Consider the following 13,012-nt stretch of genomic DNA (forward strand, 5'->3'; position numbering starts at 1 on the left):
ACAATGACCAAGTCAAAGAGTCATCTAGGTTCTTAAAATTATAAATCTGCCTTGCTAATGTAATGTAGCTGCAAAGACTGAGTATGCTGTTTAAGCTTAAGAGATCCATGTACACTGGATTGCTATTTCACTGCTGTTCGCTAGTGATGCTATTTTATTAAAATATTCTCATTATTATTTGCATTATATTATGCAGTATCATCCATGTAGTCAAGTTAAGATCTTCCCTCTGTCTATAGAGGTAAAAACGTCTCATTCTAAGCGGTAACAAAAAAACACAAGACTCCTATTTTTGTAGGCTGATTATACACTTAATGCAAAAACATACCTATGAATATTATTATATTCCATTTCTACAATAGCATCCTTCTAAAATATGACACACTGCCACCTTTAAATTAGAGGAGCCCGTGCTCTAGAGAGGTGGGGGTGCAGAGGGTGGCAGAAATATATGCTGATTTAATCACAAACATCCCCATACAAAAACATTAAAGCATTGAATAGAAATATCTAAAGGTAGCATTAGAAATCAATACACTTGCCATTACATTTATTTCCAAATGTTCAGACATTTTTCCAAATATGTATTTTTTCATTGAACTAACCTATCACTCATTCTAAAATGTGACCCTAACAAAACAAGTATTTTTAACAAGTTATTTTTGTGTTAAGTTTTTACCATATCTGACGCCAAAATGGGGTGGCAAGGCATTTTCTAGGGGTGGCTGCTGCCTTCATGCCACCCCTCTATATCCGCTGCCTGACTCCTAGCAAGACAGGACAGTACAGCTAGGCACAAGAAACAAACAAACTGCTGCTTGCATTTTTGTGTGCGCGCAGGTTTTACTTTGGTTTGATGTCACTGCTGCAGGACTAGGGCTGCACAATTTATTGCAGTATTATTGAAATCACAATATGGCCGAGTGAAATATGCAAATTGTAAAATTAGGTTTTTACCATATTATGCAGCTCTATGAAGGCCCCCATTTCCAGGTCATGGTAGACCTCTATGTAGTCCGAACAGTCAATACACTTTCTGCACTTCTTGGGGCAGTCATTCATATAATGAACTTTTTCATGAGAACTATGTGGAAATATAACTTTATTGTGGTAAAATACTCATCCAGACTGACCTGGCAGTACATAAAAGGTGCACAGTATATAGCTATCACCACAGTTATACAGTGAAACATAATACAAAAGTTCTACAGTGTTTTCTCATATCAGTAGCAACTTCTGGATTCAACTCTGTAGCAGCATGTACTATTTAATAATTCATCATATTCAGGATTCCTCACCATTATCAGTCAACAAAGCAAGCATAGTACATGATGCATATATAATGGATGCATTTAAATTTCTAAAATGTTTTGTAATAATTGTGGATACTCAGAATGTATGAAGATGTTTTCTCCAAGCTGGAGGTAAAAGCAGCACACCAAGCATTGTTGATATTTTCAGCAGCATTTCAGTAAAGAATGGAATCTAATCCCTGTAATTGTTATATAGTGTGTTACACAAGCGATCAATATTACATCTGACAATAATGTAACTTTCCTGAATGAATTTGAACGTTTTAATGGGTCTGCACACGTATATCCATGGATAAGCTCATTATACCTGTTGCAGTAAATCTTTTTAATGATTAGGGTTTGGATTTAGAGCTGTAGTGTCCCAGCGTGGTCTAAATTCCATCAAAAATGATTTTACACATTCATACACTTGATTGACAGGTCATTCTCATTGAGTCCATTGAGTGCACCGCACCAAACTCATATCAAGCTGTTAAACTAAGCAGTGATGATCAAATATGAATCACGATTATGTTACTGTATTGTCTATGTCTTGCCTCAGACCTGATCAGATCAGAGCCCTGGAGGTTGTTGCTTTAGTATACAAAGTGCAGCAGTTAACCACAGATTATTTTAAATTAGATGTTTCAATCAAAAATGGCAGTGCTGAAATCAGATTAGTATTTGAAATGGACCATATTTTGTCCAAAGATTTTACATGTGTAAGCATCTTAACCTACCCAAAGGGAGTTTCTCTTTTAATGGGTTAGTCAGACATGCAGAGGTTACACTTTAATAGAGGTTGCACACAGTTCAGATGAACTGTAGTGGTATCAGTCCATACTGGTTGTACTGCTTCAGCTCCTCAGGCAGGGTGGGACAGCCTCAGGGGGGGTAGGGGAGGCAGGCGGGGTCAGCCGAGACAGGGACAGTTGACTCTGTGATGGTCCAATAGAAGACTTTCTGGCAACTGGGCTGCAAAATGGAAAGACACAGTGAGGTTATTTAGGTTAGAATGTAAAAAATCTGCATACACTTTGGAATTCACTTCACTCAACATTTTTTTAAAGCTGCAGTAGGTAATTGTTCATTAAAAATGTTTTTGTCATATTTGCTGACACTTTCACTATATCCTGGCAGTAGTACATGAGACAGATAGTTTGTGAAAAATCAGGTTCCTCTGGCTCCTCCTAGTGTTGCTGATGGCATTTGTAAAAATCCACTGGGCCTGAATGAAAGCAACCAGCATGCTAAGATGAGCCAGAGGAACCGCATAGTCTCATGTACTACTGTCAGGATAGAATTAAAGTTTTAGCAAACATAAAAAATTACCTACTGCAGCTTTAAGTCAATACAAAGGGCCAGTTTTTATTGCACCGATAGTAAAAAGACAGATAAAATGATAATAGTGTCTGTAACACTGGATGAAATGTATCTAGATTTTCTGTCAGCGACACAAAATATTAGCATCGTATAGTCAGCATCAATCAGTAATTCTCAATATGACTCAAAATGCTGTCGAGTGTGCAGGGAGAGTTTATGACACCCTGGGCCTTACCCTTCTTCCATCCTCACGTCCTCCTGCTGCTCTCCATCCATAGAGCCCTCTGTCTGATCAGCACTGCTGTCCTCCTCTTCCTCCTCCACGCTGTTGCTCATTAGGCATCGAGGAGGCCAGTGCAGCTCCCCGCTCTCCAGCTCGCTGTGCTCCATGGGCTCCACAACGATAGAGGGGAGGCGCTCCCTCCTGTATAGGAAGTCTTCAGGATAGGAACTTGAGTCTGACTCTTCATTTACGTTGGCTTCAGGGAAGATCTGGACCAGGGAGGAGATTTATAAGGTTTTACATTTGTCTTCAAAAGTAGGCTTAATTATTTAGGTCAAAAAAAGACACTTGAAGCTACCATTGCACATCCACTGAGAATGGACTTTACAGTGAAGTAGGATACATCTTGTGTCCAGCAGGAAAACTTTAAAAATGAAATAAAGTAGCATATTCATAGATTATAGAATTAAATGTGGTAAAGTAGATGACTTGAAGATTTTAATGAGGAAATTATACTTTTTTTGTGGAAAAAAACACATCAGACACTCATTATTGTTCCAAGCTGACTATTTGTAGTGTGACTGTAGGGGATCTTTAACTTTGTTCAAATATCTTTTCTTATATTGTTTATATTGTAACTTTAATGTGTGTGCCATCCTTCATGCAATATACTATTGTTTAATTATTAAATAATAAATGTTTAAATGTCTACATGACTTTTTATACGTGCATGGGTTTAGACAACATTATGTAAAAAAAAACCATCAACTTTCTATCACATCAGTATAATTAAATGTTTCTTCTCTTTCACTTTCTTTGTCCTTCTGACTGGCAGCTGATGGTGTGATTCTGTAGCCCTAATACTATAATCCAGATTAATGTCATAGATTCATCATCCATTCATTTCTACTCAACGTGTTCTTGTGTGGAAACTCTTTAGGGCTTTTACATAAGTTCCATAGTTTTTAATGAATGTTCTTTTTTCTAATTTGTGCTAATTCTTTAGCTTTCTGCTGCTGCGACTTCTCCTCAGAAATAAGACATTTTTCATCTCTTCTCACTTTGCTAATGCCAGGCAGGCGCAGATCTCCCACACTTCCCCTCTCGACCCTCAAGCCTCTATAAATTGTCTGGAAACATAAAGGTCTGTGCCTCCTGTGTGTCACACTGACAGGCACTCTTATTTGATGTACAATTAGAGAAAGCATTTGTTTGATTGGATTGTAATCCCCTATTGTGAGAGTGAAGGAGCCACAAGCTATTTTTAGGCCATTTTGAGAATATGACAGAGCTTTAGTCAGAGGGGTGATGGGAAAGAAAAGGCTGCACTTTGTTTATGGAGCCCCTCCATAAAGCTGTTTGGTGGCTGCATTCAGAACAACGCGTTGTTGTCAGTGTGTTTACTGTAAGCTTGATTAAAGACTAAAAAGACTGCAACTAAATTAGAAGCTGCTCACTTGATTTGTCTCACAAACCCGCTCTTCACATTGTCCCAGCCTGCTGTATTTGGTAACTGTGAAAATGTTAACTAGAATTTAAAATAAAGTTACTTAAGTTATTTAAAACAGCAGGAGTATTGTCAGCTAAATGTACTCTATCACTATCACAAAAAGTACTCATTCTGTAATATGGACCTTTCAAAGGGTCACCAGGTAAATCTGAGGACTTGCGAGATGATTAATGGAGTTAGAAGGAAGAGAAAAACAAGACTTTTTGTTTTTGAGTGAAATATTGGAGAATTTGACCTATTCCTAAGTCCTTGTTTATATGGAACCATGTGAGAAATTTAGAGGGGAAATGGGAACTTCCAGCAACTCATAGACATATAAAATGGAACAAGGGGTCCCAACAAGACACAAGTGGCTCCCAATGCATTGATAGACCTGATTTTGGTGGACCTTTTCCACCAAATTAGTTCTGGTTCCTGAACCGGTTCGCTCCAAGATTCTTTGAACCTTGGTGCTATCTAGCAAACCAGTCTGAATTTCCACCAGGTTGGAGGTGAAATAATTGTAAATGGATACATCATCAACAGAGTGCACTGCACAATACACACCTACTTGTAGAATACGACTCACCCACTTCGTTCCCAGGGAAAACTTTCTGGCTGGAAATCAATTTTTCAGGTTCTAAACCAATTTGGTCCAAATGCTCCGTATGCTTTAAAGTAAGGCACTTGAACCAGAACAGAGCCGGTTACCTATTGCAGGAAAAGGCCTACTAGAGAGAAAGTGCTCTTCTTCTGCTGTGTTTTTTTTTACAATATAAATACATTTCTGTTTGCGCATAGCCTTCCCTGCCGAACAGATATGTTATTGGAATCAAAATATCTGGTTGGCAGATTGGTGATCCCAGGGGGATGCCCTCTACCCTACCTGTGCTATATGTGGACACCAAGCCTTTCTATGGTGAAAGAGGGCATGTACATGAAATTACGCATACGTGCAGGCACTCGACAGTCAGTGTGAGTCCATCAATGTGATGATACTTTGAGACAGGTGTCAGGTATGCGGCAATTCTGTTCATTTTCGGTTTAAATTGATTAGTTTTGATTAGATACATTTTGAGATCCTTTTAACATTAAAAAAATGCAGCAAGTAGTCATTCCAGGCATATATTTATTTAAATACTTAAATAAATTTGGCCCCTGACCCTTGCAAAAGCTGTCAAATAAAAACATAGTATCATAAAAAAGTGTACAGTGAGTAAAGTACTTAAATTAATTACTTTCTGCCACTGCAGCAGAAATATAATCCAGAAGCACAATGATATGATTTAGAAAATAAACAGTTTACATGAACTCTTGAAAAAGGGCTAAAATATGCAAATAATGATGAAATAATCACCACTTTTCGCAGTGTGAAAATGTGGTAAAAAAAACACAGTAAAATAGGAGAATAAATGAGAAGAAGCACTCAGTGTGATGCTCCAGGTTTTACAGGCACAGGGCAAAGATTCTCTCTCAAACCCCATCTTCTGCCTGCATGACGTCACACTGGGTCAGGGGGAGGAGACAGACTGACCTGCTCTGTGAGACGCCGTGTCCTTAGGAAGAATCCCAAAAGGCATCCAATGACCACAGCCAGCACTGACATGATGAGGAGCCCATTCTGTTTGCAGACGTTCTTCACCCTCACCCACACTGCATCCAAAGCCACGGCCATCGTGAGTCACCTGTCCTGCGTCCTACCAGCAACCCATAAATGTACCCAACCAAAAGCCTAAAATCCAGGTGTGAGGAGGAAGACAGAAGCAAAAAAAAAAAAAGAGTGAATGAAGATAAACTCCAGGACCGGATGGAACGCTGTGTGAAATATCCACTCCTCCGTGATGTTTTAAAGCACCGGTGGGCTCAGCATCCCTCTCGTCCAGTCGCTGCGGCAATCTGCACTAAGCTAAGAAGATCCTCTCACTTTTCAGGCATCCCCTCCCACCATGCTCCACCCATCAGTAGCCCTGTATGTGATGACCCACCACCAGGGGGGTGGAACAGCTGGCAGCCATGTCCCTGGGGGTTAACATCACCAATCCTGTTACTGTGCTACTGTATTAAACCGGTCTGCGGCTGGATTAAAGATCCATGAACAATCTGACAAAGGTTAGCAGAGTGGAGAAACCGGACCTCACCAGTCTTTTGAAGAGACAACAGACGACATTATGGTTTATGAACAGCTTTTTTAGCAACACGCGGTTTTACCATCATTGAGCTTCATTACACAGCAATATGACATAAAACCAGATTGAATAATCATTACTGTATGTAATACAGGCTAACTTAAAAATCCAGTGTGTAACATGAACGCTGATACATGAATCCAGATTCTGTTACTGCGTTGCATAAGTTTCACCTAAAATCGCTTCAGGAACATATTTTAGTGTACTGTTTATCTGGAATATGAGATTGTGTGTGACCAAGCGAGCCACCATTGTTTCCTGGTACGGACAAGTCAAAACTGCACAGCCAATGAGTGCAGATCAACTCGCAGTACGTCACCTCTGGCTCCTCATGGCGACGACCAAAACACCAAACTGGACGCTTCAAAATGGTACTCCACAAACCAATGGGTGATGTCACGATAGGTTCACACTTGGTTTAAACACAGTGCAAATTAGTCAACACTGAGTGTAAATCATCGTTTAAAAATCTTAACACCTGATTACATCAGCAGGGGGATTTTCTCAGATTCCTCTAGACAAAGCACAAAAGACAGTGTACAACTGTTTTCACAGGATCAGTGCTAAGTAGTATGTAAAATCAGAACACATAGAGGAAAACATTGCATAAAAAAATACAGCAACAGATAAAATACTACATATAATATTATTACAGTCATTATTATCGCAGCTATAATTGAATAGGTATTATGCTCAGTACTATGCGTAACTACCACATTATTATATTATTGCATTGGAATGGTCCAATCACTTAATAAAAGTAGTTTGGTCCTGTTTTCATTTCAGAGCTGAAATGCCAAATTGATGCTAATGTGAAGTAAAAGAGAAGCACTGATTGGTCCTCTGGGCTCTTATTGGAGCCCAAGCAACGCAATTCTCTGGAGTTCATTAGGATGACAGCTGTGATTTGACTTCTTAGACTCCCCTTAATGAAAATTACTTTTAAAGAATATATTTCATTTTATAGGTACCCCATAAGAGCCAAAACTCATCCACTCAGTATTTGAAATGTGAAATTTTGGGTATAATTATGGCAGTTTGTATTTAATTCAACCCTCCCTAGGTTATTTTACAGAAATATGTGATATAAATGTAAATGTAGTACAATTACGAGCATCGACTTTGGCCATGTCTGCTTTCCTTGAAGATGGATGAAAATCTGAAGAACGGTGTTTTTGTTTCTTGGCTCGCTTCATTGCTCATTGCTCATTGCTCATTCAAAATTTCAAACGCAACATCAAAATCAGAGACTGTGATGAATATGAAACTAGTGAAGATGTCCGCCAGAGAGGGGCACCAAGGACAAGACGTGCCTTTGCATCTCTCTTTGTGCCTCTTAAACATTAAATTGTTCTAGTCTATGCCTGACCTGGATTTGTTTTTGAGCATTTCTGCATGTTTTTAAGTCTATACATATATTATTTAGTCTATATAATGTTTTAATATGATGAGAAGTTGAGTTTTCACATTCATCTGGTGAAGGTGTAAAGTTTCTCTGTTGTTACTTTAAGTCTCAGTTTAACGTGGACATACCAGCAGGATTTTGTGACATCACAAGTGGGAAGCCAATCGTCTTATTTGACAACAGAGCCTTGCACGTCTGGAAATTAAACTAGAGGCATACCTACAGCATCATATAGTTTTTAAAGTGGAGGGCCACTGACCAAGTGGCAGTATAAGTTGAGTTGGGAGTAAGAACGTGTTGTATTCTTGGCAGGGTAATTTAACTCTTTTTCCTTACAGTTTTACTTTTGTTTTTGGAGAGGCTACGGAAAGGTACCAGAGTTCAAATTCGTTAAATCACAAGTATTTTTCTATCACCACATACTCGCCTCTTCAACATGGGGAGAAATCAAGTCTGACAGGCCTGCTGTGTCTATTTAAGGTTGCAAATAGGGGTTTAGTGGATGTCAATAAGAGCTATTTACATAACATAACATAAATGTGTTATCTTTATTTTGACTCACAAAACCTTTCCCACAATGTATCATTTAATTAACTGCTCTACTACACAGATGCCGTCTGAACCTTGCTCATTAACTTTCTCTCTTTCCCTCCTGGCACAGTAGTAATAACTCTCTAATAAGAAAAATATCAGTGATGGAAGTAAATCTCGATCCTTATGTATGAAATAAAAAATTCAACTTTAAGGTGAATTCATTTTCTATAGTACAGTATAGTGATAGTTAGATCTTAACCACTTCACTTACACAGATGGAAGTGACTCATTTCAATTCATATTCATTTGGTTTACCTGTTTGAGGACAGTAGGAAAACGGGGACATACCGCAGAATCTGACATATTACTTGTGAGCTTCTGTAACTACACCTGGTAGCCGCCTACAAGATTCGAGTATGACTTTGCAGAGTTAGTTTCTTCCAGATGAAAATGAATTTGCTGTCAGTAGTATGATTCTGACAACAAATCATCATGCTGCTGTCAACGTATATAACTGTGATTATCTTTGTTAGGTATTATTTAATTGAGGCTCATTTTGCATCCCATCCCAATCGAGGGAATATGTATCAAATTAATGATAGAGGTGTATCTTTGGGTAAATTATATATTTCTCTGTATTTTGTATTGTTTAATATTCTTCTTAAATGAATGTGCTCTGGGTGAAATGATAGTGAAGTATATAGTAAAAGCTATGCACAAAGCTTCCAAAAATATCCCAAACATGTAAAGGATCACCTACTAATGCATGTCGGACAGAACAGATAAAAGGCCAGTTATCATGTCACATTCATCAGATTTAATAAACATTATATATCCATTAAGCCTTCTCTGTATGAGCAGCCTCAGCCAGCTGCTAATGAAGCCTACTTACCAGTCCCTAGCAAATTTTCTCAATGCCAAAAAAATGGTTAAAAATATTAATAATGAGACATAAAAGAACAAAAAAAAACTAGATTGCAGTTGTACAGATAGTACTCATGCTAAAAAGGAACACGGAGAAAATTAGCTTCAACAAAATAGGTAAAACACAAAATCTCTTCAGTCCTTACTCAAGTCTATTTTCTGTATGTGCAGAGTGTCCTAGAGTTAAGCTATAGATTTGTTAATTACGTTAATTCATTCGTTACTGAACGCATGCAGGAAAGCAGTGTCTCCATCCAATCAGTGATGTGAAGTGTTGAAGTAGCTAAACTACTCTGATGCCCAGTATTTTTATTACCTTAAAATTGTGTAACTGTTTATCCAGAATGCGCAGCAGCTGCATCCAATGAGGATAACTGACCGTGTCCAATGACAATCTGTATTTAAAGCTGCGTGGTAGGGAAGTGGCATGCATGAGGGCTTTACAGTTCAGATGGATTTCATTTAGTAATGTATGTAAAAATGCCTTTTGAGAATAGCCAGGGGATTAGCATAAATGCATTTGACTGGACCTTCATGTACAGTAGCTGTCGGTTCCTGCCTGTCACATGATATCCATGACAATTTTTCTCATGTTGTTGTTGGCACAGCTGTCATCCACTTTTGTTCTGTAGCAGCAGGATGCAGTGCTGTTGATTTTGAGATTACATTCAAAGAGAGGCTTTTACGCTTTTTGATGCATTATAAACAAACCTAGAACACTCATCACAGTCAACATTACCTATTTTGCAATTCCAACCCTTTGAGACAGTCCCAAACAAGTTAAAGGAATAGCTTGCATTCCTGCCAAGGATGTTTATTCGTCTCTTATCCTATGTGTATGAGGGCAGAGTTCAGGCCTGGTCACACCAGGCACAGAAAAATCTGCACATTTGCAAAAATATTTTGTTCTAGAAGTTTGGTGTGGAATTAAGTAAGGGCTAACAGAATTACTATAGCTGGAAAGCTGACATGCTAGAACTAGTCAGTTACACTAGCTTCAGTATTGCCAATTTCAGGTATTTTTAACTATATTTGACGACCTTTTTAAGAGCTTAGCAACAAATCTGGGCAGACCTTAGTTGACAACATCCCTCAGTGGATGTGCTCTCATGTGGCTGAGGCTCCCCGGAGTGTCTTTTCAGTGAGTGGGGCAGAGCATCATCAGCCAGACAGAAATGTGGATGAGCTGTGAATGTTTATGAAATTAAAGGTATTTAGATGCATATTAATGTGAGGATATTGGTTTGGAAAACCACCTTGTGTGAGACTCTACAGTAATGGTATGTAAACTAACGTGTGACATAATCTAGCCACATCTAGCAACTTTTCAGGCAGGCTTTAGCTACTTCGCATTAGTTAGTATTAATAGCTACATGGACTTTTCTTTGTACTGTTCCTTTAACTCTGCCTTGGTATTTTGTTCTTAGGATTTTACATAATTTCCCTCAATAAAGAGTTACTAAAGGGGGGGAAATGCTCCTCTAACTACTTGCTAACTTGTGAATTCACTTGTCAAAGTGTATCAAAGTGTAACTTGTGTAAGATTACAATTTACTTTGCCCCAATGAGCGAATCCATGGATCATGGGGATTACATGAAATGTAATGGAAATTACATGGAATTAACTGATTTTAAATGTGACCAGACCTTAATGATGTGGTTAGTCTAGCATAACGACTAGAAGCAAGGTGAAACAGTTAAGGTGCTTCTGTCAGAAGTTCAAAAATATACCTTTAGCACTGTGGGCACTGTCTGTGTGCATGAACCTGCCACGTGTGCTATGGTTAAGACATAGTCCTGCTGTCTGTTTGCAAGTCAAGCCCTGAACCATTCAGTCTGGTGCACAGATTTTATTTTATTTATTTATTTCACCCAGAGAGGAGTTTTAATCTTTCGTTTGCCCAAAGCTCAAGTGATTCAGGTCGCTTTGTCCTTCACAGTCTGTCCTCAGGAAGAGAACATGTGTGCAGCAGTCAGGACACACACATTGAGTTTGTCTATTTGACTCCCACCCCTTTTTAACAGTGTATCCCTGACAATGGGCTGGGTTTTGGACTTGGATTGAGGGGCGTCTATGGGAACACTCACACCCCCCTTAATAACACACGCACGCACACACCTCTCTCATTTTCTTGCATTACATACGGTAGAATCATGAATGGAGGCGATTGCTGTGGCGTGTTGTCTGCGTGTGCCAGGGGAGAACTGCATATGTGTGAGTAAAGTATGTGCTCGTGCTGCGATCACATGTTTTGCCAGACTCCATGGTCACTAATCCCTCTCTTTTGCCAATATTTCCACTCTATCTGGTTTCATCAGGCAGGGATTACACAGGATTAGACAACCTCCCAGAAGCTGACATGCATTCATTCATTAAAAACCTAAATGCAGATGCTCACACGTCTCCAATTCAGCCAAAATGCACCAATTAGGCTCTGGAGCAAGGACATATATGAGCCACATATTAGAATGCCTTTAATAGATTTATTTACAGTTATTTCAGTGATTCATGACTGTTTTGCCAAGATTGTTGTCTTGTGTGCTCTGTGATTATGTAATATAGTGGTGATGACAGCATGGCCCGGATGTCATTAGGGTGGGAGTGTTATTGAGGTTGTAGTTTAGCAACCTTAGCCTGCCCTTTACCTCGGAGCAGCAGGCAATCAGTCTGCAGAGCGTGATCCTCCAGCTACCCCCTTCTCTGTGCAGATAGAAGGAGGTGAGGCTGGCAAGCAAAGCCTTTTCACAAAGATTACAACCAGCTCTAGAACACACAGTTTGTACTACTGTACTGACATACTCCACAATATGTAAAGATAGTTTTAAAATATTCTGAATATTGGTAGACAAGATAACAAAAACACTTTACAGTCACAAAAAGCTGCATTCTGATCTCACAGGAGTTTTTTTTTTACCTATTATGGAAATCTTGATGTCCTACCTGAAATATATATCCTATATTGTGAGACTGAAGTAGTTTCGATGCTACCTGGACTCAACCAGGTTGTTTTCATTTTTCTCACAAAGTCAGGCTCTCATTGTGCTCTGCTAAGGCACATTAAGCATCTGCTTTGGACAGCTGTCATTTCAAGTAAGCTGCACACTACATGATTGACAGGTCTCTCCTTCAGTGGACATCAACATAAAACCCACTGACAGCCGATTGTATAAACGCACCATTCACTGGGCTGGCATTTTGCTTCTAAATTTTCACACTGGATAAAAATGGAGGTTGTTCTGGACAAAAAACCAAAATCAGATCCTGACAAATCAGATTTTATTTTGACAAATTACTCAAAATTCTGGTTCAAATTTGTGATACATTAGGATCAAAACGCAGCTATTGTGTCTCAGCAATCATGTCGGCCTGGCTGTCAATCAAACATGTAAAATCCCCACTCACTCAAAGACTCAAAATAAATAATTTGATGTATTTCCAAAGACATTTATTCTTTCTTCAATATTACCAATAATTTAAAAAAAAATCACTTTGACTGCAAAAAAAGAATATCACTTTCGTGATATCAGTTGGACTTTAAAGGACCCGTGTGTAGGATTTAGTGGCATTTAGTAATTGTAGATCCCAACCGTCGCTTTACCCTCCAGTTCCAAGTGGGAAGGAGAAACTACGGTGGC

General features: G+C 38.9%; 1 protein-coding gene across 1 annotated transcript in view; it reads right to left on the reverse strand.

Annotated features, from left to right (window-relative positions):
* slc1a7b (solute carrier family 1 member 7b) overlaps positions 1 to 6,002 on the reverse strand; it is a 28,710-nt gene extending 22,708 nt beyond the window's left edge. The window contains exon 1 of the mRNA XM_035653803.1: positions 5,862 to 6,002. Coding sequence (XP_035509696.1) covers positions 5,862 to 6,002 — 141 coding nt within the window. The remainder of the gene's footprint in view (positions 1 to 5,861) is intronic.
* Between the last annotated feature and the right edge of the window lie 7,010 nt (positions 6,003 to 13,012).

The sequence above is a fragment of the Morone saxatilis genome, unplaced genomic scaffold (genome assembly GCF_004916995.1).
Source record: "Morone saxatilis isolate NCDOM2014 unplaced genomic scaffold, NCSU_SB_2.0 Contig12, whole genome shotgun sequence".
NCBI lineage: Eukaryota > Metazoa > Chordata > Actinopteri > Moronidae > Morone > Morone saxatilis.